Source organism: Balaenoptera acutorostrata, chromosome 1 (assembly GCF_949987535.1).
Source record: "Balaenoptera acutorostrata chromosome 1, mBalAcu1.1, whole genome shotgun sequence".
Classification (NCBI taxonomy): domain Eukaryota; kingdom Metazoa; phylum Chordata; class Mammalia; order Artiodactyla; family Balaenopteridae; genus Balaenoptera; species Balaenoptera acutorostrata.
In genome coordinates, this window is record NC_080064.1 from 79,345,040 (window position 1) to 79,370,410 (window position 25,371).

The following is a 25,371-nucleotide window of genomic DNA, read 5'->3' on the forward strand; positions in this document are numbered from 1 at the left end:
GCAGGTGGAAAGTGGTGCTCCAGGCTAGTAGTTAAAATCAAGGATCCTGGGATGCCCTAGCAAGGGGGAGAGCATGAAGGTATAGGGTTCAGGGTCAGATGGTCAGGAATATGTTAGGGCTGACCAGCAAAAGAAAAGACACTTATTCATAGGTATCAGAGCCTCTGTAATGGGATTCTAGGGTTCAAGGCAGGATACCAGTCCCTTGAAGGAAGACTAATGAGAGCAAAACAGTTTTTCTTGGGGGTGCTACCAGTACTAGGGTATCTAGAGAGAGAAACTCAGACCCAGGAAAGATGATAAGACTTAAGACTCAAAAAAGTGCAAGAGAAGTCCATGGATGAAGGTTGCAGCTGAACCACCAGCAAAGATGACCATGCTACTGTGATTTTTTTTAACCAGAATTGTTATAAATCCAAATATTTCCTTTTATCTGTCCTTACTCTGTGCCATCTTATAGGTGGTCTGGATTTTACTAGTTAACAATTTTTTAAACGATTTAGGTAAGGCTGAATACTACATAAATCATTTCTGTAAAGAGCATTGTCTGAATACTTTAAATATGAAAATGCAAAATCCACCTTGTTTTCCTGAAGGCAAAAATAGTAATAGCATGGGCCCTTAATCATTTATACTATTAGTACTTTGCCATCAAAACATTAAACATGAGAGAGAGTCCCTTCCACAGTGTTGTAACTGGGGCTTTCTTCCCCATCCATTTTTTAAGCCATTACCATTTTGTGCCAGCTTTTAAATATTCTAAGTTGGATGTGAACGTAGGTTACAAAGCAAGAGCTTGGGGGGAAAGGAGATAATGTATTAAATCACAGTTTGTTCTGAACATAGAATTGGTACATCCCTCTAATCCTAAGGGATAATTTTATAAAGCAGTGCTTGCTCAAAGGAAGTTCCTTGTCATGGTTGAAACACAACTCTTAGGCTGTAACCGGTGCTCCAGACTTGGGAGTGGAATGTGAAAGAGAGCTTATTCAGACCATTTGGAAGGTACAAAATGTGGCCGTTAGAAATTAGTAGCATAAGAACAAGTTTTCCTAATGTTGATTCAAGAAAATTCGGCTTCTGGTTTTTAGTAGCTTAGCATGAAATGAAGATGCAGGAGGAAACTAGATAGTTGCTTCACGTCCTGCACCAAATAAATACCTTTACAGATCCAATCTGGCTGTCACCAAGTGGTCTCTCATCTAAGGGACTTCACAGTGCTCAGCTGGCATAGCCTACGGTTTCGAATGAAACCAGGAAACTTTGATACCTTTTGATCATCAGCCCTGCTTCCCAGGTTTTGCCCCTGAGCTAAATCCTACTTGGTTATGTACAAGCCTTAGAGTTTAAGCTTATTTGGGGTACTTGCTTCAGTGGTTTTTCTTTTATTTTCCTCTTCCAGTTTCTGTCCTCCTACAAGGGAAAGTCATGATTACACTAACAGAGCTAAAATGTTTAGCAGATGCCCAGTCATCTTATCACATCCTAAAACCGTGGTGGGACGTCTTTTGGTATTACATCACCCTGATCATGCTGCTGGTGGCCGTGCTGGCTGGAGCCCTCCAGCTCACACAGAGCAGGGTTCTGTGCTGTCTTCCGTGTAAGGTGGAATTCGACAATCACTGCGCCGTGCCTTGGGACGTCCTGAAAGCCAGCGTGAACACGTCCTCCGATCCCGGGATGCCGCTTCCGCCCCCCCTCAGAATCCAGAACGACCTCCACCGACAGCAGTACTCCTACATCGACGCCGTGTGTTATGAGAAGCAGCTCCACTGGTTCGCAAAGTTCTTTCCCTACCTGGTGCTCTTGCACACGCTCATCTTTGCAGCCTGCAGCAACTTTTGGCTGAACTACCCCAGTACCAGTTCCAGGCTGGAGCATTTTGTGGCCATCCTTCACAAGTGCTTCGATTCTCCATGGACCACCCGTGCCCTGTCAGAGACGGTAGCTGAGCAGTCAGTGAGGCCCCTGACGCTCTCCAAGTCCAAGGTTTTGCTTTCTCCCTCAGGGTGCTCAGCTGATGTGGATTCCAACAAGCAGTCATTGCCCTACCCGCAGCCTGGCTTAGAGTCAGCTGGCATAGAAAGCCCAACTTCTAGCGTCCTGGACAAGAAGGAGGGCGAACAGGCCAAAGCCATCTTTGAAAAAGTGAAGAGGTTCCGCATGCACGTGGAACAGAAGGATATCATTTATAGAGTGTATCTGAAGCAGATAATAGTCAAAGTCATTCTGTTTGTCCTCATCATAACTTACGTTCCGTATTTTTTAACCTACATTACTCTTGAAATTGACTGTTCAGTGGATGTGCAGGCTTTCACTGGATATAAGCGCTACCAGTGTGTCTACTCCTTGGCAGAAATATTTAAGGTCCTGGCTTCATTTTATGTCATCTTGGTTATACTCTATGGTCTTACCTCCTCCTACAGCTTGTGGTGGATGCTGCGGAATTCTCTGAAGCAATATTCTTTTGAGGCGCTGAGAGAAAAAAGCAACTACAGCGACATCCCGGATGTCAAGAATGACTTCGCCTTCATTCTCCATCTGGCGGATCAGTATGATCCCCTTTACTCCAAACGCTTCTCCATATTCCTGTCGGAGGTCAGCGAGAACAAACTGAAACAGATCAACCTCAACAACGAATGGACGGTCGAGAAACTGAAAAGTAAGCTTGTGAAAAATTCCCAGGACAAGATAGAACTGCATCTTTTCATGCTAAACGGTCTTCCAGACAATGTCTTTGAGCTGACAGAAATTGAAGTGCTAAGCCTGGAGCTGATCCCTGAGGTCAAGCTGCCTTCTGCAGTCTCGCAGCTGGTCAACCTCAAGGAGCTCCACGTGTACCATTCGTCCCTGGTGGTCGACCATCCTGCCCTGGCCTTTCTAGAGGAGAATTTAAAAATCCTCCGCCTGAAATTTACTGAAATGGGGAAAATTCCACGCTGGGTATTTCATCTGAAGAATCTCAAGGAACTTTACCTGTCAGGCTGTGTTCTACCTGAGCAGGTGAGTACCATGCAGTTGGAGGGCTTTCAGGACTTGAAAAACCTGAGGACCCTCTACTTGAAGAGCAGCATCTCCCGGATCCCACAAGTCATCACAGACCTCCTGCCTTCGCTGCAGAAGTTGTCCCTCGATAACGAGGGGAGCAAGCTGGTTGTATTGAACAACTTGAAAAAGATGGTCAATCTGAAAAGCCTGGAGCTGATCAGCTGCGACCTGGAACGCATTCCGCACTCCATTTTCAGTCTGAACAATTTGCATGAGTTAAACCTCAAAGAAAATAACCTTAAAACTGTGGAAGAGATCATTAGCTTTCAGCATCTCCAGAATCTTTCCTGCTTAAAGTTGTGGCACAATAACATCGCTTATATTCCAGCCCAGATTGGGGCATTATCTAATCTAGAGCAGCTCTCTTTGGACCATAATAACATTGAGAATCTGCCCCTGCAGCTTTTCCTATGCACCAAACTATATTATTTGGATCTAAGCTGTAACCACCTGACCTTCATTCCAGAAGAAATACAGTATCTGAGTAATTTGCAGTACTTTGCTGTGACCAACAACAACGTAAGTAAATCCATTCTGCCCTTTATTTGGCCAGTCATTTGAGCATCTGCTGTTTGCAGTGTGGGATGTAGTTAAAGATAATGGACTTTAAGTCATACTAAGCCTCCTGAGCTCGGCCTGACTACCACTTCTAGACACGTGACCATGGAAAAATTATCAAAACACTGAGCATCGGTTTTTCATCTAATTTACAAGTTGTCATGGAGATTTTATGAAAAAAAATATAAGCATTTGTCACAGTTCATGGCACATAGTAGGTACTCAACAAGTGTTCTCTTTATCCTCTTTCTCTGTTTTTTACATAAACATTACAACTGAAGTGTTTTAAACTAATTACTTAGTTACGGCAGTGCTTGCTTTCATTTTGGAAAAGTCTTAAGTATTTAGAAAGTTTCATAAAACTTTTCAGCTTTCCAAATCTGTCATAGGAGAACTTTTTGTTAAAAATACTGTGATCATGAATTATTCATAAGTCTTTTTTGTGATACAGTAAGAACGACTTGAAATCTCCATGCATGTCTAGAAAGACAATTCAAAATGAAAGGCCTGGTTCTATAATGCAACGCTAGGGCTCCTTAGAAGCTTTTTCCAGCATCTGTGCTTTAAAAATGAACCATAATTTGCAACAGTAAAGCCAAGTTAAGGAAAACTTAACTTTGCTGAAACAAGAAAAAACAAAATAAATGAGTAGTTTCCTAGGTTAAAATGTGAAGGACGAGGAAAAAGACAAAAAATCATGCTGGCTGAAAGGGCAAGAGAATGATGGTAACATCCATATGCGAAGAAGAAAAACAACCTGTCAGAAATCAGGTCTGCCAAAAGATGAAAGTGATCGTCCTCTAGTTAAAAATGGGAACTATTTTCTTCTGCTCTACCCAAAAAGGTACTATCTCCTGGACTTTTTATAATTCATATTTCATGTTAAATATAGCTACAAGCATGGTGTTGGCTAGTAAACATATTAATCACCAGACAGTATTTTCAGAAACCATGGACTGTTGGAAAAATACCAGAGAGTTGGGGAATGAGGCAAAATTCATACTGACTTTTAGAATTCTATGACTATATTCATATGTAAAAGGATAGAACCCATTATACAGTAAACAAAACATCTTCATGTCTTAAAGGATTATGAGGTTTTAAAACTCCTTTAAGATTGATCTAGATTAGCAGTTTACATCACAATTACCTGAAGGGCCTGTTAAAACACAGATTGCTGAGCCCCACTCCAGGGTTCTGATTCAGTAAGTAGGTCTGCAGTTTGCAGTTCTAAAAATCTCAGGTGAAGCTGGTGCTGCTGGTCTGGTGACCATGCTTTGAAAACTACAGGTCTAGAGATTTATCATTAGTGTCGTTTAATTATGCAGTTGATTAATACTAGTATTTTGGTTACACTTTTTCTGTTGTTAAACCTATAATAAAAAATATAAATATTTTGAAAGGCATTGGTTTCACCAAGTTGTTGTACAGTTAAATCACTCCATAAATTTTTCTTTTCTTCCAGTGTGAACAGATTAACACGCTTTTATTAAGCAATCTCTGAATATATGTAGGAAGAATAATACCCCAATACTCTTCAGTTCTGCTGCTTAGGGTTACTCCATGAGGGAACAAGCCATTTTTTTTTTTTTTTGAGTATAATTGCTTTACAATGGTGTGTTAGTTTCTGCTTTATAACAAAGTGAATCAGTTATACATATACATATATCCCCATATCTCCTCCTTCTTGCATCTCCCTCCCTCCCACCCTCCCTATCCCACCCCTCTAGGTGGACACAAAGCACCCAGCTGATCTCTCTGTGCTATGTGGCTGCTTCCCACTAGCTATCTATCTTACATTTGGGAGTGTATATATATCCATGCCACTCTCTCACTTCGTCCCAGCTTACCCTTCCCACTCCCTGTGTCCTCAAGTCCATTCTCTACATCTGCGTCTTTATTCCTGTCCTGCCCCTAGGTTCGTCAGAACCATTTTTTTTTTTTAGATTCCATATATTTGTGTTAGCATACAGTATTTGTTTTTCTCTTTCTGACTCACTTCACTCTGTATGACAGACTCTAGGTCCACCCACCTCACTACAAATAACTCAATTTCGTTTCTTTTTATGGCTGAATAATATTCCATTGTATATATGTGCCACATCTTCTTTATCCATTCATCTGTCGATGGACGCTTAGGTTGCTCCCATGTCCTGGCTATTGTAAATAGAGCTGCAATGAACATTGTGATACATGACTCTTTTTGAATTATGGTTTTCTCAGGGTATATGCCCAGTAGTGGGATTGCTGGGTCGTATGGTAGTTCTATTTGTAGTTTTTTAAGGAACCTCCATACTGTGCTCCATAGTGGCTGTATCAGTTTACATTCCCACCAACAGTGCAAGAGTGTTCCCTTTCCTCCACACCCTCTCCAGCATTTATTGTTTGTAGATTTTTTGATGATAGCCATTCTGACTGGTGTGAGGTGATACCTCGTAGTTTTGATTTGCGTTTCTCTAATGATTAGTGATGTTGAGCATCCTTTCATGTGTTTCTTGGCAATCTGTATATCTTCTTTGGAGAAATGTCTATTAAGGTCTTCTGCCCATTTTTGGATTGGGTTGTTTGTTTTTTTGATATTGAGTTGCATGAGCTGCTTGTAAATTTTGGAGGTTAATCCTTTGTCAGTTGCTTCATTTGCAAATATTTTCTCCCATTCTGAAGGTTGTCTTTTCGTCTTGGTTATGGTTCCCTTTGCTGTGCGAAAGCTTTTAAGTTTCATTAGGTCCCATTTGTTTATTTTTGTTTTTATTTCCATTTCTCTAGGAGATGAGTCAAAAAGGATCTTGCTGTGATTTATGTCATAGAGTGTTCTGCCTGTTTTCCTCTAAGAGTTTGATAGTGTCTGGCCTTACATTTAGGTCTTTAATCCAGTTTGAGTTTATTTTTGTGTATGGTGTTAGGGAGTGTTCTAATTTCATTCTTTTACATGTAGCTGTCCAGTTTTCCCAGCACCACTTATTGAAGAGGCTGTCTTTTCCCTACTGTATATTCTTGCCTCCTTTATCAAAAATAAGGTGACCTTATGTGCGTGGGTTAATCTCTGGGCTTTCTATCCTGTTTCATTGATCTATATTTCTGTTTTTGTGCCAGTACCATACTCTCCTGATTACTGTAGCTTTGTAGTATAGTCTGAAGTCCAGGAGCCTGATTCCTCCAGCTCGGTTTTTCTTTCTCAAGATTGCTTTGGCTATTCAGGATTTTTTGTGTTTCCATACGAATTTTGAAATTTTTTGTTCTAGTTCTATGGAAAATGCCATTGGTAGTTTGCTAGGGATTGCATGGAATCTGTAGATTGCTTTGGGTAGTATAGTCATTTTCACAATGTTGATTCTTCCAATCCAAGAACATGGTATATCTCTCCATCTGTTTGTGTCGTCTTTAATTTCTTTCATCAGTGTCTTATAGTTTTCTGTATACAGGTAGTTTGTCTCCTTAGGTAGGTTTATTCCTAGGTATTTTATTCTTTTTGTTGCAGTGCTAAATGGGAGTGTTTCCTTAATTTCTCTTTCAGATTCTTCATCATTAATGTATAGGAATGCAAGAGATTTCTGTGCATTAATTTTGTATCCTGCTACTTTACCAAATTCGTTGATTAGCTCTAGGAGTTTTCTGGTAGCATCTTTAGGATTCTCTATGTATAGTATCATGTCATCTGCAAACAGTGACAGCTTTACTTCTTCTTTTCCGATTTGGATTCCTTTTATTTATTTTTCTTCTCTGATTGCTGTGGCTAACACTTCCAAAACTATGTTGAATAATAGTGGTGAGAGTGGGCAACCTTGTCTTGTTCCTGATCTTAGTGGAAATGGTTTCAGTTTTTCACCATTGAGGACGATGTTGGCTGTGGGTTTGTCATATATGGCCTTTATTATGTTGAGGTAAGTTCCCTCTGTGTCTACTTTCTGGAGGCTTTTTATCACAAATGGGTGTTGAATTTTGTCGAAAGCTTTCTCTGTATCTATTGAGATGATCATATGGTTTTTCTCCTTCACTTTGTTAATATGGTGTATCACATTGATTGATTTGCATATATTGAAGAATCCTTGCATTCGTGGGATAAACCCCACTTGATCATGGTGTAGGATCCTTTTAATGTGCTGTTGGATTCTGTTTGCTAGTATTTTGTTGGGGATTTTTGCATCTATGTTCATCAGTGATATTGGCCTGTAGTTTTCTTTCTTTGTGACATCTTTGTCTGGTTTTGGTATCAGGGTGATGGTGGCCTCGTAGAATGAGTTTGGGAGTGTTCCTCCCTCTGCTATATTTTGCAAGAGTTTGAGAAGGATAGGTGTTAGCTCTTCTCTAAATGTTTGATAGAATTCGCCTGTGAATCCATCTGGTCCTGAGCTTTTGTTTGTTGGAAGGTTTTTAATCACAGTTTCAATTTCAGTGCTTGTGATTGGTCTGTTCATATTTTCTATTTCTTCCTGGTTTAGTCTCGGAAGGTTGTGCATTTCTAAGGATTTGTCCACTTCTTCCAGGTTTCCATTTTATTGGCATATAGTTGCTTGTAGTAATCTCTCATGATCCTTTGTATTTCTGCAGTGTCAGTTGTTACTTCTCCTTTTTCATTTCTAATTCTATTGATTTGAGGCTTCTCCCTTTTTTTCTTGATGAGTCTGGCAAATGGTTTATCAATTTTGTTTATCTTCTCAAAGAACCAGCTTTTAGTTTTATTTATCTTTGCTATAGATTCCTTCATTTCTTTTTCATTTATTTCTGATCTGATCTTTATGATTTCTTTCCTTCTGCTAACTTTGGGGTTATTTTTTTCTTCTTTCTCTAATTGCTTTAGGTGTAAGTTTACTTTGTTTATTTGAGATTTTTTTTGTTTTTTAAGGTAGGATTGTATTGCTATAAACTTCCCTGTTAGAACTGCTTTTGCTGCATCCCATAAGTTTTGGGTCGTCGTGTTTTCGTTGTCATTTGTTTCTAGGTATTTTTTGATTTCCTCTTTGAACTCTTCAGTGATCTCTTGGTTATTAAGTAGTGTATTGTTTATCCTCCATGTGTTTGTATTTTTTACAGATTTTTTCCTGTAATTGATATCTTGTCTCATAGCATTGTGGTCAGAAAAGATACTTGATACAATTTCAATTTTTTTAAATTTACCAAGGCTTGATTTGTGACCCAAGATATGATCTATCCTGGAGAATGTTCCAGGAGCACTTGAGAAGAAAGTGTATTCTGTTGTTTTGGATGGAATGTCCTATAAATATCAATTAAGTCCATCTTGTTTAATGTATCATTTAAAACTTGTGTTTCCTTATTTGTTTTCATTTTGGATGATCTGTCCATTGTTGAACGTGGGCTGTTAAAATCCCCTACTCTGATTGTGTTACTGTTGATCTCCCCTTTTATGGCTGTTAGTATTTGCCTTATGTATTGAGGTGCTCCTATATTTGGTGCATAAATATTTACAATTGTTATATCTTCTTGGATTGATCCCTTGATCATTATGTAGAGTCCTTTTTTTTCTCTTGTAATAGTCTTTGTTTTAAAGTCTATTTTGTCTGATAGGAGAATTGCTACTCCAGCTTTCTTTTGATTTCCATTTGCATGGAATATCTTTTTCCATTCCCTCACTTTCAGTCTGTATATGTCCCTAGGTCTGAAGTGTGTCTCTTGTAGACAGCATATATATGGGTCTTGTTTTTGTATCCATTCAGCCAGTCTGTCTTTTGGTTGGAGCATTTAATCCATTTACATTTAAGGTAATTATCGATATGTATGTTCCTATTCCCTTTTTCTTAATTGTTTTGGGTTTGTTATTGTAGGTCTTTTCCTTCTCTTGTGTTTCCTGCCTAGAGAAGTTCCTTTAGCATTTGTTGTAAAGCTGGTTTGGTGGTGCTGAATTCTCTTAGCTTTTGCTTGTCTGTAAAGCTTTTAATTTCTCCGTCAAATCTGAATGAGATCCTTGCTGGGTAGAGTAATCTCGGTTGTAGGTTTTTCCCCTTCATCACTTTAAATATGTCCTGCCACTCCCTTCTGGCTTGCAGAGTTTCTGCTGAAAGATCAGCTGTTAACCTTATGGTGATTCCCTTGTATGTTATTTGTTGTTTTTCCCTTGCTGCTTTTAATATTTTTTCTTTGTATTTAGTTTTTGATAGTTTGATTAGTATGTGTCTTGGCGTGTTTCTCCTTGGATTTATCCTGAATGGGACTCTCTGTGCTTCCTGGACTTGATTAACTATTTCCTTTCGCATATTAGGGAAGTTTTCTACTATAATCTCTTCAAATATTTTCTCAGTCCCTTTCTTTTTCTCTTCTTCTTCTGGGACCCATATAGTTCGAATGTTGGTGTGTTTAATGTTGTCCCAGAGGTCTCTGAGACGGTCCTCAATTCTTTTCATTCTTCTTTCTTTATTCTGCTCTGCAGTAGTTATTTCCACTATTTTATCTTCCAGGTCACTTACCTGTTTTTCTGCCTCAGTTATTCTGCTATTGATCCCTTCTAGAGAATTTTTAATTTCATTTATTGTGTTGTTCATCATTGTTTGTTTGCTCTCTAGTTCTTCTAGGTCCTTGTTAAACATTTCTTATATTTTCTCCATTCTATTTCCAAGATTTTGGATCATCTTTACTATCATTATTCTGAATTCTTTTTCAGGTAGACTGCCTATTTCCTCTTCATTTGTTAAGTCTGGTGGGTTTTTTTGCTCCTTTATCTGCTGTGTGTTTCTCTGTCTTCTCATTTTGCTTAACTTACTGTGTTTGTGGTCTCCTTTTCGCAGGCTGCAGGTTCGTAGTTCCTGTTGTTTTTGGTGTCTGCCCCCAGTGACTAAGGTTGGTTTAGTGGGTTGTGTAGGCTTCCTAGTGGAGGGGACTAGTGCCTGTGTTCTAGTGGATGAGGCTGGATCTTGTCTTTCTGGTGGGGAGATCCGCATCCAGTGGTGTGTTTTGGGGTGTCTGTGACCTTATTATGATTTTAGGCAGCCTCTCTGCTAATGGGTGGGGTTGTGTTCCTGTCTTGCTAGTTGTTTGGCATAAGGTGTCCAGCACTGGAACTTGCTGGTCGTTGAGTGGAGCTGGGTCTTAGCGTTGAGATGGAGATCTCTGGGAGATTTTCGCTGTTTGATATTACATGGAGCTGGGAGGTCTCTTGTGCACCAGTGTTCTGAAGTTGGCTCTCCCACCTCAGAGGCACGGCCCTGATGCCTGGCTGGACCACCAAGAGTCTGTCATCCACACGGCTCAGAATAAAAGGGAGAAAAAAAAGAAGGAAAGAAAGAAAGAAGATAAAATAAAACAAAATAAAATAAAATGTTATTAAAATAAAAAATAATTATTAATAAAAAAATTCTTAAGTGATCAAAAAAAAAAAGAAAGAAAGAAGAGAGCAACCAAACCAAAAAACAAATCCACCAATGATAACAAGCGCTAAAAACTATACTAAAAAAACCAAAAAACCAAAAAAACAGACAGACAGAACCCTAGTACAAATGGTAAAAGCAAAGCTATGCAGACAAAATCACACACAGAAGCATATACATGCACACTCACAAAAAGAGAAAAAGGGAAAAAATATGTATATATTGCTCCCAAAGTCTACCTCCTCAATTTGGGATGATTTTTTTGTCTAATCAGGCATTCCACAGATGCAGGTACATCAAGTTGATTGTGGAGATTTAGTCCACTGCTCCTGAGGCTGCTGGGAGAGATTTCCCTTTCTCTTCTTTGTTCGCACAGCTCCTGGGGTTCAGCTTTGGATTTGGCCCTGCCTCTGCATGTAGGTCACCTGAGGGCATCTGTTCTTCACTCAGACAGGACGGGGTTAAAGGAGCAGCTGCTTCAGGGGCTTTGGCTCACTCAGGCCGGGGGGAGGGAGGGGTACGGATGCAGGGTGAGCCTGCAGCGGCAGAGGCCGGCATGATGTTGCAGCAGCCTGAGGCGCGCCGTGCGTTCTCCCGGGGCAGTTGTCCCTGGATCACGGGACCCTGGCAGTGACGGGCTGCACAAGCTCCCGGGAGGGGTGGTGTGGATAGTGACCTGTGCTCGCACACAGGCTTCTTGGTGGTGGCAGCAGCAGTCTTAGCATCCCATGCCCGTCTCTGGGGTCCGCGCTGATAGCCGCAGCTTGTGCCCGTCTCTGGAGCTTCTTTAAGCAGCGCTCTTAATCTCCTCTCCTCGCACACCAGGAAACAAAGAGGCAAGAAAAAGTCTCTTGCCTTTTCGGCAGGTCCAGACCTATTCCTGGACTCCCTCCTGGCTAGCTGTGGTGCGCTAACCCCTTCAGGCTCTGTTCACGCAGCCAACCCCAGTCCTCTCCCTGGGATCCGACCGAAGCCTGAGCCTCAGCTCCCAGCCCCCGCCCGCCCCGGCGGGTGAGCAGACAAGCCTCTGGGGCTGGTGAGTGCTGGTCAGCACCGATCCTCCGTGTGGGAATCTCTCCGCCCTCCGCACCCCTGTGGCTGCGCTCTCCTCCGTGGTTCGGAAGCTTCCCCCCTCCGCCACCCGCAGTCTCCGCCTGGGAAGGGGCTTCCTAGTGTGTGGAAACCTTTCCTCCTTCACAGCTCCCTCCCAGAGGTGCAGGTCCCGTCCCTATTCTTTTGTCTCTGTTTTTCCTTTTTTCTTTTGCCCTACCCAGGTACGTGGGGAGTTTCTTGCCTTTTGGGGGGACTGAGGTCTTCTGCCAGCATTCAATAGGTGTTCTGTAGGAGTTGTTCCACGTGTAGATGTATTTACGATGTATTCGTGGGGAGGAAGGTGATCTCCACGTCTTACTCTTCCGCCATCTTGAAGCTCCTCCTGACCACTCCATACATTTTTGAAAGTCGTGCCTGATTAAATTGTCAGCGGGCCGTGAATTATCTAAATGTATAAGCAGGTTAACGGCTTTCTGTAGTTCAGTGTTAACTTTAAGATCATTGGTACCTTTGACACCAAGTTTACTGACTTCTTGATTGTGGCTAAAAGGGAGACTAGGTATTAGTATCAGACATATTTTGTCTTGAAGGGTACTTGGTAGCATATGAAAAGTCTTATGCTGAAGATAGTTTATGGCCAAAGTACAATGGTGTCTTTGGCTGTGTTGTCTCAGAAGTGTGATAGCCAGTAGTTGTGGAGCATCCTCCGGGCCATAATGATGACCGTGACACCTTTGAATGGGTAAGGACCACTTTCATCAGAACTATGAAGAGACTTACCTGCTAAGGATGTGGAGAAACTGGAACTCAGAAGACAGTGACCAGAGAGATGAAAAGTTCCTCTCTGATGGGATAGTGTATCCTAATTATAGGAAGTATTGGGGAGGGAAGGGAGAGAGAATAGTCCACAATATTGGTCTTCGAATATTTGGAAGACATTACATAGGAAAGAAGGCTTATTGGGAGTAGCTGCAAGTGTTAGAGCTCGGACAAGCAGGAGAAGGTTCCTCATCTTTCCCCAGAAAGCTGTCCAGAGACTGAGTGAACATTTGAGAAGGGAGAAGTGATTTTCTTATTAATAAAACTGTCCAGATATAAATTGTCAACCACTTGGTAGGAATATTGTTAAAGGGAATTAAGGATTCATGTTTCATGTAGGGGTTTAACTAATTTCAAGGTTCCTTCTTGAAACCTTAAGGTTCTCATTAGTCTATGAAGTAGACCAAAATATTTATAAAAATTAGAAAATAAAACATCAAACCTGCTGCATAAATACTTAGATGTGCACATACTCAGAAACGTGAGTTAATTCCTCCATTTGGAATGGAGGTTGGTAAAGATTCCTGAAAGAACAGTTTTTATAGACTTCTTTTATTTTTTTAAACATCTTTATTGGAGTATAATTGCTTTACAATGGTGTGTTAGTTTCTGCTTTATAACAAAGTGAATCAGCTATACATATACATATATCCCCATATCTCCTCCCTCTTGCTTCTCCCTCCCACCCTCCCTATCCCACCTGTCTAGGTGGACACAAAGCATGGAGCTGATCTCTCTGTGCTATGCGGCTGCTTCCCACTAGCTATCTATTTTACATTTGGTAGTGCATATATAAGACTCTTCTTTTTTAAAGACTTGGGCAGTGTGTCAGGTTTATAGATGGAGGCAACAAATACTAACTCTGGGGTTAAGCAGAAAAGGCATTTATTGAAAGGCTGTCATGTATCTCATATTATCACTGAAGAGGCTGAAGAATGAAGCTTGGAAAACAATCAAACACAAAGTTAGATAGCAAAAGAAATGCAGCCAAAATCATAGTAGAAAAGTAAAATGAAGAAGATACCTTGACACTGACCATACCAGCACTGGGCACCAACGCTACCCTGAAAATGCTGCTGCTGCTACTGTGGCCCTTGCCCTCCCGCAAAATCGGTTCTTCATGGTTTCTGCTTCTTTGTGACACAAGGCCCACATCTGAGCACCTGATAGACCTTAAGAATGCTCACACTCGAGCTGTAAGTTATCTGGGAACACAAGGATCTTGTGTTTTCAGTTCCTCTAGTTGGAAGTGGGCTCTGCTTCCCACCAAGAGTCCCACCAAGATAAGGTAGGGAATTCTCAGGACATAGAAGATGTGGGGCAACCCCCCAAATGACAGACATTCACTGAGAGGGCACTCCAGAGTTTACTCCACTGAATAGTAATAAGTTTTATCACAAAAAAATTTAAACATTTTTTAGCATATTTTTGCTGCAGGATTCCTCAGAGACTTTAACATATGAACATGCATTGTGCTTCTCCAAGAGGGAGATATGGTGTGCAACGTTTGCCACACATAGTTGAGCAAGGCGTTCTTTTCCATGGTAATTTTTGAGAAGAGTGTTCCTGAGAACATTGACTGGGGAAATGTGAAAGGATAGAGGTCATGCCCAGAGGATTGCAACAGGCATTGGCAGATGTAATAAGAGATGAGAGCCTTTAGAAGGTGGGTCAGGGTGGAGAGTGCCTTGAATTCTACCAGTCTAGTTCAGGTTTGAGTCATTGGATAGTAGCTGAGGTGAGGCTTGAGCCTGAAGGTGCTAGTTAGCCTGAATCAGTACCTTCAAAGGAGACTCTGGTTGTAGCATACACATGGGTTGGGAGAGGACAATCAAGAAACAAAACCCTGTGGAAAGGTTTAATCATTATGATTTAGAAGTAGGAATATAGATTAAGAGACTGTTGTATCTGAAAGGAACACTCTGGGTCATTGGTCCTGAGGTCAGCAAACTACAGCCTGGGAGCCAGATCCTCCCACAGCCTGACCTAAGAATGGCTTTTAAATTTTTAAGTGGTTGGGGAAAAAAATCAAAAGAATAATAATAATATTTCATCACATATGAAAATTATATGACATTCAAATTTCAGTGTCCATGAATAAGTTGCATTGTTCTCCTTAGTGGGCCTGTATTACGAAGAAATTGTACTCAATTGTGTTATTGTACTTTTAATTACATCACTTAAATGTATGAAATTTTTTCTCTCTCGTTATTGTAAGTACCTACATAATATTTTCAGTTTTGCCACTTGCCCTGCAAAACCTAAAATATTTACTGTTCCACCCCTTTAGAGAAGAACTTTGCCAATCTCTGTTCTAGTCCACTGCCTTCACTTTGCTGATACTGAAACTGAGGCTCAGAGCAATTTGCCTGAGGTCCGACGCTTCCCAGTGATGGATCTGGGATGGAACCCACGTTCCGGCTCCTGCTCTAGTGCTCTTTCTCCTACAGCTCAGATGCCTCAGTCCAGATGATGCTCCACGGGAAGCAGTGGTGTGTGTAGATGATGGGAGAGGAAGAGACAGCGTCCACCTCTATCCAGTGCCAAAGTGTAATTGGATGATGATGGTGTTGAATGTGACGGAGAAGCACAGGAGAGGGGGAGGATTTAATAACCTCCCTCAAATCTTAAAAACCACTCCAGTTTACACCTAGGTCTTCCAGTTTCTCCATTTCTGCATTTAATGCAACTCAAAGACTTTAGCCCAGAAGGTGAATAATGTAGAAATTCCTTCTGCAGATCATTTATGTGGCAATGCTCCTTGTTGGTTTTGGTATTACCACTTAGATATGGGAATATTCAGCTTTGCTTCTTGAAATGATTGGATTTTATAGATTCAGGTTGACATGTTCCGAGATAGCATGTGTCAATGGCCAGAAAAATAGGAAATCTTACACTGAAAAGAATTCTGAAATGAGGTCCCAGCCTCTGAGAAACAGTGGAATATTTAATTATCAATGTCAGCCATGAATATAGGATGAGAACCATCCTTCCTTGGATGTTCTGGGGGCTTCAGTACATTTTGTTGAAAGTATTTGGTTGCCAGAGAATTCTAGGATATAGAGTGATAATGTAACCATAGTGAGTTTTTTTTTCAGTTTATTTCATAGTTTATTAAATATATGTAATACAGTTTATTCTATAAAACCATTCTGTTGATATAGTTTATCATCTGATAGTCTGTAAACATTTCTTTTGATTTTTTGAGAAGAAATCAGTGGTCCACTGGGGAAATTTTTTCCTTTCTGGCTCATGTATTATATGGTTTAAGAAAGAGCATGCTAAATGAATTCAGTATAAATAAATGCTATCTAAACATTTTTAAAAAATTTATTGGCTCAGGCAAAATTTGTAAGTCGATTTTTCAAGATAAAACTGCCGACTTGAAAGAAAGTCTTGAGTCTCTAACACAGCTGCCCAGCCTCCTTTAGCAAAATTGAATTCCAGTACGTGAGTTAAGGCCCTGTGCTTGAGCTGGGTGATGATGCTGGGAGAAAGCCCCTGAGACGGATACTTACCGCTCCGGAAGTGTGCCACTAACCACGGTCCTTAACTCACTTTTACGACACAACGGAGGGGCCAACCCCAGAGGCTCGCTCTCATTGCCTGGTGAAATCCCTCGCCTGTACTCTGGGGGCTGAGAAGAAGCTCAAATCACAAATTCAGAGAGATGAAAGAAGATGGGTGAGACGTGGTAGTGTTGACAGCCAGACAGAAGGAGAATGAGGACAACGGCTTTAGGGTCTCCACTCAATAGGAAATCAGTGCAATCAAGCAAGGCACCTGCTGGGGCCTGGAAGCTGAATGAGGAAGGGAGATTGGGATTCCTTGATGCAGCCCTGGTTAAGGCACTCTTCTTCCTAACAGCCATTGTAGACTAATGATTTCTATAATTGTTTCATACTTCTCTCCCCCGTTAGACCAGTGCTTCTCAAATGGGGGCAATTGTACCCTGCGGAAGACATTAGTCTAGAGACATTTTTAGTCGTCACAACTAGAGAGGGGAGTGGCACTGGCATCTAGTAGGTAGAGGCCAGAGATGCAGCTAAACATTCCACAATGCACAGGACAGCCCCACAAAAAGAATTATCCCACCCCAAATGTCAACAGTGCCAAGGTTGAGAGACCCTGCGTGGATCTTAAAGACCCATCTGTCTTGCTCAGCACTTTATCCCCAACGCCTAGCTGGGAACCTGGCACAAAACGAGGCTCCCAGCAGGCATTCACTGAATACAGGTGAGCGAAGTCTTCCCTCTTCCCAGCCTCTTTGCCTAAGTCACTCCTTCTGCACCAGCAGGCACTCTCAACCGTGAGCACATTGCACAGGACTGATCATTCCCTCTACTTGTACGTCAGTGACACTACTTTTGAGCTGCAGATAATCTCTAATCAGAAGGAAGTTACATTTCTTCTGTCTCTCATCTCTCTGTCATATCTCTATACTGAAATTGACATATCTATGGTTTTGCATCTGCATTCTTAAGAAGGAATGAAATAAAAGGGTAGATATTTTCCTTTGCTTATACCTAGTATTTTGGTGTAGAATGATGAGCTATAATGCATGGCTGACTTAGCAACAGTGATCATTAGATTTATTTTCAAGGATAGCCAGTACTGAGTGTATATGTGGGTGATGGAGGAGAAGGCAATTTCCAACATAATGAGCATTTTTGAATGCAATTTGACCAATTTTTTTATGCTGTATAGGGAATGTTTATCCTTTTGAAGAGACAGTTCTGGAAGGCCCCGGAAGTTCCAGCAGAGAACTGGCTCAGTGGGGCTACACTAGCCCATCAGAGGAGCAGATTGAAATCTGGAGCGCCCCTTTCATCCCTGTTTCTAACAAAGCCACTTCCGGAACAAAGGAGCCTACATTGTTTCATAGTTGCAAAGATGCCTGGTCCAGGCCTATATAAATATGGGGAACGTTACAGGGTGGGGTGCATGCAATCCAGCTCTTCCTGGAGCGCACTTGCCCGTCAGTGGCAGGATGAGAGCTGAGGACATTGAGTGTGCTCAGCCCTTCTCTGGGTGTCTTTCCCCAATAAACCCTATTTCATATACACACTATGGCTCCCTTAGAAACTCAAATGCAACCTTCCCACCAAATAGGGGAGCAGTTCAGTTGAGCAGCTGTAGGAGTTGACCTAATTGCAGGCTATTTATCTTATTTTAAATGATTTCTCTGTGTCGTATGACTTAATTGAAACTCAGAGAGCAGGAAGAAGAGTAAATACTCGTGAGTGTGTATGCAGAGGGGAATGAAATGTGCATGTATAGATTGTCATATCTTGCATAGATTGTATATCTGTAGATTGTGTATCTATATCTGTTGTATATCTGTAGATTGTATATCTATATCTATAGATTGTCATATCCTGTATAGATTGTATAGATTGTCATATCTTCTTGTCTCTACTCCTGTCAACTTTTTTTTTAACAGAGTAAAGTTTTCAGTCTCTACTGTGAAACCCTAAAAAATAGCCTTGTGTGGGTTCTCGGGATGTTTTTGAGGGTATAGCTCATTATCCCATACAGTAAACTCGTTATGAGGACTCTTGAGATCCCTGATTTCTGACTAGGACTCAAGAGTAATTAGGCTTCTCCTCAGTCACTGGTTTGTTTTTTATCTCCGGGACAATGAGTATGTAACCGATTAGGTTTCCTTTGAGAATTGAGAGTTGCTTGTTAGAATGTTCAGAGCCAAATCTGTTGCCCACCCATATACAGCAGGGGTTTATAGAAGTTCATGGTAGCCTCAATCCTGACTCCATGTCAGGATGTCCGTATTTTTCCTTTATCTTTCCCATCTACTTCAAGTGTATCATCATTGTTATATGTACCTCTGTAAAATGTTTTGGGGAAAAGGTAGGGGTATAAATAAATAGATGTATTATGGTAGGCCATCAAAAACCAGTTTTACTGGCTTCTTTTTTTCCCTTTCCAGATTGAGATGCTACCAGATGGGCTGTTTCAGTGCAAAAAGCTGCAGTGTTTACTTTTGGGGAAAAATAGCCTGATGAGCTTGTCCCCTCACGTGGGTGAGCTGGCGAACCTTACTCACCTGGAGCTCATTGGTAATTACCTGGAAACACTTCCTCCTGAGCTGGAAGGATGTCAGTCCCTCAAACGGAGCTGTCTGATTGTCGAGGAGAATTTGCTCAATACTCTTCCTCCCCCTGTAACAGAACGTTTGCAGACATGCTTAGATAAATGTTGACCTAAAGAGGAAAATAATTTTTTAAAAGTACACTCCAGGGCTTTATCTGAGAACTCAATTTTCCTAAGTTATAAAGATGAACAATGGATAATTATGACTAACTATAACCAAATGTCTTATTAAAGCAACTCAGTGTCTATCCCTAAATTAAACAGGTAAAAAGTATTAACACTGAACTAAAGTTTTGTGAATAACTGATCTTTAACTTATGGAAATATAAGAAGTACGCTTGGAGGGTGGAATGGGGACATGAAATTATTGAATCTCTACATTGCAGTTTGTATCTTTTGAAGATTAGGTATTACTTATTTGCATACTTGTTTTAACTGACTTCCTGTTTTGATATTTATCACCTAGACCATAAACTCATCAACATAAATTCCCTTGATGTACACTGAGCACTGTCTTTGATTTATGGTCTTAAATATTTTTAGGCAGGGTACATTGTGCTAGGCAGAATTCCTTCTGGCTTAATTTTTACTTCCTGTCCCAGCTTGTTTTGAGTCTTCCTCCATCTGATTTTCTCTTGACAACAATGATGAACCCTGAGAAAGTGCCTGCCTTTGGCCTTTGCATAGAACAGGAGCAGAGTTCTTAGGACATGTCACCCTCGGGGCATCCTAAAAATTAATATATGCTCAAATTTTTTCTTGTATATCATCAAAGCCTTTTTTATTTGCTAATGATTTTTATATTAAATGTAAAACATACAAATATTTTTTATTGTATAATCTTGGATTCAAAATCTGTGAGAATAATTTTTGTAAGGTACAGAGAACACATCCTTTTCTTTAAGAATTTACTATTAATATACTTGGTTTTGGCTGCTTATGATTCTCATATTTGTGCACATTCTGTTCCAAAATGTTTTTGTACTCTGCAACTAATTACTTTTGGATAACAAAAGCCTTGTGTTTCATGCCCTAAAATATTTGGGGGGTTTCCTTGTAAGAGGATGGCCACATCATCTACCTCTCTCTTCCCTAGTGCTGTGCTATTGTACGGGTACAATTCTTAATTACTTCAAAAACTGTGATGGAGGGGAGAGGTGCAGATTTGGATCTTTAAAACTGATTTTAAAGCGTTCTGTGGAAATTAAGTAAGAGTTAAGCAAAATACTTTCTTCTCCATCTGCATGATCTCTAGATAGGATTATAATGTAAAACACTCAGCTTAAAATTCAGTGCTTAAAATGAGTTCTCAAAGCTCACAAAGAAATAGATCTGGTTAACAAATCCATCTCATGCCTTTGTCTAACTTTTCTGGAATACATTTTGCTCTTTTTTATAAAGAGCTTTGTGTTTGGCTTTTTATTATCATGCATATCGTAAAATGAATAAAATCGACTGACTCATTTTGGGGAAATGTACATTTTCAATGTGTTTTTCTCTAATGGGTCTAGGCATTGTGATGCCGTCTCGTTTTGGATGTAACTATGACGTAATCTATTAACTGCACCTAGACAAAACTGGAAAACACTATGGGTAAAGAGTACTGTAAACATGGAATTGTGTTGTATGGTATGTTTTTTCTTGCTTTGTCCCTTCCAGAAAGATGAAAGTGAGTCTAAGTTATGGCAAAATGTAGCTTCCCTCACCTGCCACACACCCCTGGACTAACACAGAGAAAAGAATTGTTCACATCAAATGAAATTTGAGTAATAGCTATAAAAAATATAAAACACCAAAAGCTGCCTAGAACATTATTGTTTATTCTGAATGAGAAAGAACAGTGTAAAAATGCAATTCTTACCAAAACTTGCCTTTAGTCAGAACATTCAAGTTCTCAGGGAGCCAGGCATAACTGATGAAACTTTCTTGTAGGATTTCAGAAAACGGATTCTGACTATATCTAGGGTTTTTTGTTGTTTTCAGTCTTTTCAATGTTGAGTTCGTTGTCATTTTAATGTTTCACATCTCTGTTGCACAATAGAATTGTCATGTGTACCGATTCCGGTGTTGGATAGGATTATCTTATGTTTGGAACGTGAATATGATACATAGAAATATGTTTAAATGTTTTGGGCCATATAATTAGCCATAATGTGTATGAAAAATCTTACCCCCTTCTATAAGGAAGAGTTTTTAAAACAAATTTCAGATTTGCTACTATTCCCCTGACAAACTACAACTCCTCCCGGCTAGTCACCAGTTCTGTTCACCTGCAGAAGTCACTAGCCAAACCTTCCTTATCACCCTTCTAAATTTCTATCAGGATCAATAATGAGTTTTGTAAGCTTCTTTCCAAACACCAGGGTTTGGTTACTAATGCAAACTCTGTTGTTCTTGATGCCATAGTTTTTAGGTTTACTTTTTTATTTCAATCCTACACTCCAGTGTTTAGGTAACTTTTGAAATGATGTAGCACTGATGCCATGAACTCTGAAACCACCACTTAACACACAAAACTGTGGTGTTTGATGCCACCTTTACTGCAATGTTGGAGCAGATCTTCAATTTGGAAGAGGATTTTAAATGAAGAAAATGAAGTTTATTCAATTATAATTTTAAGACTTTAGTTGATGCTTGATTTCCAAGAATGTGTAGTGCATTTTCCAAAAAATAAATATGGATGTTATTCAGAACAAAGTTGAAGGCTTATGCTAGCATTGGTTCATTTTATTTACCTTCACACACACAGATACACAATGATGAGCTTGCACACACACACGCCCCATGTATACAAAATGTAATTTATTAGTTTTGGATATGTTTAATATTTTTCCAAAGTTGTAAGAGGTTGTAGGTTAACGCTAGGATATTAATTATTTTTTATTCCTTACTTGTAATCATGGAGTATTCTATTCTCTTAGTTGTAATGTTAAAAGAAAACTAAATGCTCAAACTTGGTCAGCGACCTAAGTGGTTTTGAGCATTCCTTGTAAGGTGTAGTGTTCCTTCACTAACATACATCAGGGTATATCTGTGTGGCACATAGATACGGTGTTTTCATTCTTCATCCTCAGTCTTCATTTTTCCTCTGATATCACCATGTTTCACTGTCACTTAGCAAATGTTTGTGTTAAACAGGGTAAATAGAGATCCTCAAGGTCTCATTGTTGTGGCATAGCTCCAATGTGTGTGCTGTGGTGAGCTGCAGTGAGTTATCTGTGTAACATTATTGTTTGATAGTGAAAATATTTGTTTCTGTTCTTCAGGTGTCTCATGATTCAAATTTTGTATGTTGAATTAAAGTATTGCATAATATTGATGGGTTCAGAAACCATTAAAATAATCAAACAATTATTCTGTGGATTTATAGCTTTATTTCCTTGTATCTTCAATCAAATGCTCTTTGCATCGTCACTTTCTCTTAGCATTGTCCCATCCACATAAGGTATTTTGTTTTCCCTCTCCACTCACCCATCTCCTTAAATTTATATAGTAACAAAATATATGTGTGCTAGAGAACTTGCGATAATACTTGAGCATGTATTTATTTGGGGAGAAGCCAGAGCCTATAATTATGCCTAATTGAATAGTTCTACTTGACCCATCCCTGCAGTGTTTAGAGCTGATCCAATGATCCCTCATCTGTACCAACAGCATGAGAATATAACTGTAAATCCACTTTGTTTTCAGGAACTGTATATTGCATCAGACTCTGTGTTTATTTCTTTCTGGAAACAAGAGGAAGGCTGGTGGGAGGGGGGAGGAGTTATTTTGCATCCTGGTTTGAATTATGAAGACATTATATACATGAAATGGCCTAAACTAGTAACTGTTGCAAAATGCCCTGGATATAATTATTTCTTATCTTCAGCTGGATATGAAAGCTGAAGCAGTGAAAAAACTGCAGTCCTATTTAATTGGTTTCTTCCTGTTTCTGGTCCATCACTTCTACATCCACTGGGAACTATCTACTAAGTACCTTTGGTAATGGATTACATTCTCTCCAACTTTTTTTTTTTATATGAACAATTTCATCAACCCTAAAGCATTAACATAGAACATGTGAACCAAAGTACTGAGTTGAGCTGGCTTCTGGTTGAAATTAATTCATATTTAAATTTTGCATTTGACTTGTATAGTACACTACTGCTGAGGAAAACAATTAGGAATGCCTGCTGCATGTTATATAATCTCTAACAGAGATGGTGCAATTTAAAAAATACAAAGGGGCATAGAATTAGAATGGATGTGTTTGTGTATATATGTGTTGTATATAAACCTAAATATTTATGCTTAAATATTTTAAAAACTCTTCAAATGTTTCACTCTCAGCAAAATAATGGGCCAATCCTGAGTAGAGACATTTTCTTTGGTTAGCTTCACAGTGAAGGCTAGCATTTGTATTTTTGTCTTTGTCACATATTCTGAAACACGTACATAATTGGTTTTTGCTTCTGATAATGGATTACTAGAAAATGTGAGATTGTTTTGAGTTGAATGATTTTGGCCCTCAGGTTTACCATGTAAATCTGCATTTTGGTGGTAAATCCCTCTGCCTGAGATTCAGTAGGTTTTGGTAAACTTTACTGTTCTTAAAATAACTTTTGTGTAAAATAAAGATTCAATTTTTATAATAAATGGCAAATAAAAACAGATTCAGTATTGGAAGAAGTTGACTGGACTAATTGTACCTGTATACACGTATCAGTGCCCAAGTTCCAGAAGTGATTCCCTCCTCTTCCCAGGGTTTCCTGTGCAGTTGTACTGTTATATTGTTCACCAAATGATGGATTTTAGATTTACATATGAATCTCATAACAGTAGTATGAGTTTTCAGAGTATGCTACAATGGCCACAAATTATCAAGTCCCTGAAAACTGTTGAATTGATTCTAGAATTCACTGGGGGGGAGTGTTGACGGTGTGGAATCTGTCACTCCTAATAAGTCCATCTGTCCAATAGTGTTCATCCTTGGGGACTGATGTTCACCAACCAACCCATCTCTCTCCCTCTCTTCTTGGCTCCTGTTTTTCCATCTACTGTTAGTTTCGCACTAGCATTAAATAGTGGACCAGGTAAATAAAAGGTAAAAAACTACAAGACAAGAAATGTTGTGAGGGTTTAGTAAAGGGAGAAAACACACGAATTATCAAGTAAACTAGGCACTTAATAGTTTGAACTTTTGGATAGAAGACTCTCTCTCTCAACCACCTACACAGTTTCAGGAACACATTAGAAAGCAGATAGTAAGAACTTTTTCTCTGCTGGAGGACAGAACTCGTTATAGACTGAACCAGATGATGAAGGAAACCAGATGGTCCTATTTTTCCCAGGAAATGCATACTTCAGGCAAGGCTTTCCCTCACCCTAAATGCCTCAGGAATGGGCAGATGTTGAGGGAACGAAGCCAGTGCCTGACCTAAGGCGTCACTGCAAGGTGCTTTGGGCACTGGGTCCTGTGCTAACAGGCCACGGGGCAGTCACCTGCCCCCATGAGCATGGGTGGCCCACGTTGTTCAGCACTCGCCTCCACTTTCCAAAATCACTTTTCAAACATGCTGTGAAGGGGGCCTGGCTGTGCAGACAGAGGCTGTGTCGGTGCCGTTGAGGCCACCGTTTGATGCCCTGGAGTTGCAGCTCATGTTTGGGTTTCTGACATGAGTCTGGATTCTCTGAAATCCAGGGTCCTAGCTTGTTTACTCTCTCCCTCTCATCTCCGAGGTCCAGAGGAAAGCAGTTTATCCAAAAGCACAAAGCCAGACCTTGAACTCAGCCCCATATTTACAGAGGAATATGTATCTAATATGCCAACGAAGGATCAGAAAAAAGTCATTTTTCAACATGCGAAAAATGCAGTCATTTTTCGACTTGGAAAATACGAGTCTCTCTTCACCCTGTGTTGTCTCATCATGCTCTAGACAAGAGTTCTAAGTCTTGCCTCCTAAATACCAATGACTCTATAGAACTGCCTGTGTGCTGCTGAGAAGCTTTGCAAATTATTTCTTATAACAAATACCTTAAATTTTGTGTGCCTTTTTACACAGGCCTGTTGTTTATTCATTTAGGGCTCAGGCACATCGTTTTTTACTCTCTGCCTCCCTCTGCCGCTGAGATGAGAAGAAATCAAATAGAAGTTCGCCTGGTTCCTATTTCCTCCCCTTTTATTCAGTTTCTCCTTGCCCTGCCTTTATGAAATGCAGCCCCGCCCCCCACCTAAGGTAAGATCTTGAGAATTCAGTGGCCCTCACTGAATCTCAGTGACTCCATCTCAAATGAGATGCACTTAGAAAACCCCATGCAGTGCCCGGCACCAGGACCAGACCAGACATGTAGGTGCCCTGGGCAGGTAACAATTTGTCACCCCTTTAAACATGCTTTGACTATTCATTCAATATGTACTTGGTAGAGATGGGGGAAACTGGTTTTCTATTAGTAAAAATCATGAACCTTTATGCCAGCTGTCTAT

The 25,371-nt window shown here is 40.1% G+C and overlaps 1 protein-coding gene across 6 annotated transcripts in view; it reads left to right on the forward strand.

Moving 5' to 3' along the window:
* Positions 1–22,259, forward strand: part of LRRC8B (leucine rich repeat containing 8 VRAC subunit B) — a 73,614-nt gene extending 51,355 nt beyond the window's left edge. For 5 of the 6 annotated variants that reach the window (XM_057553350.1, XM_057553353.1, XM_057553358.1 and 2 more), the window contains 2 exons: positions 1,403–3,567; positions 18,742–22,259. In XM_057553350.1, the coding sequence (XP_057409333.1) occupies positions 1,429–3,567; positions 18,742–19,014 (2,412 nt within the window). In that variant the 5' untranslated portion in view covers positions 1,403–1,428 and the 3' untranslated portion in view covers positions 19,015–22,259. The other variant, XM_007176358.2, reaches the window with a different exon arrangement.
* Positions 22,260–25,371: the final 3,112 nt, after the last annotated feature.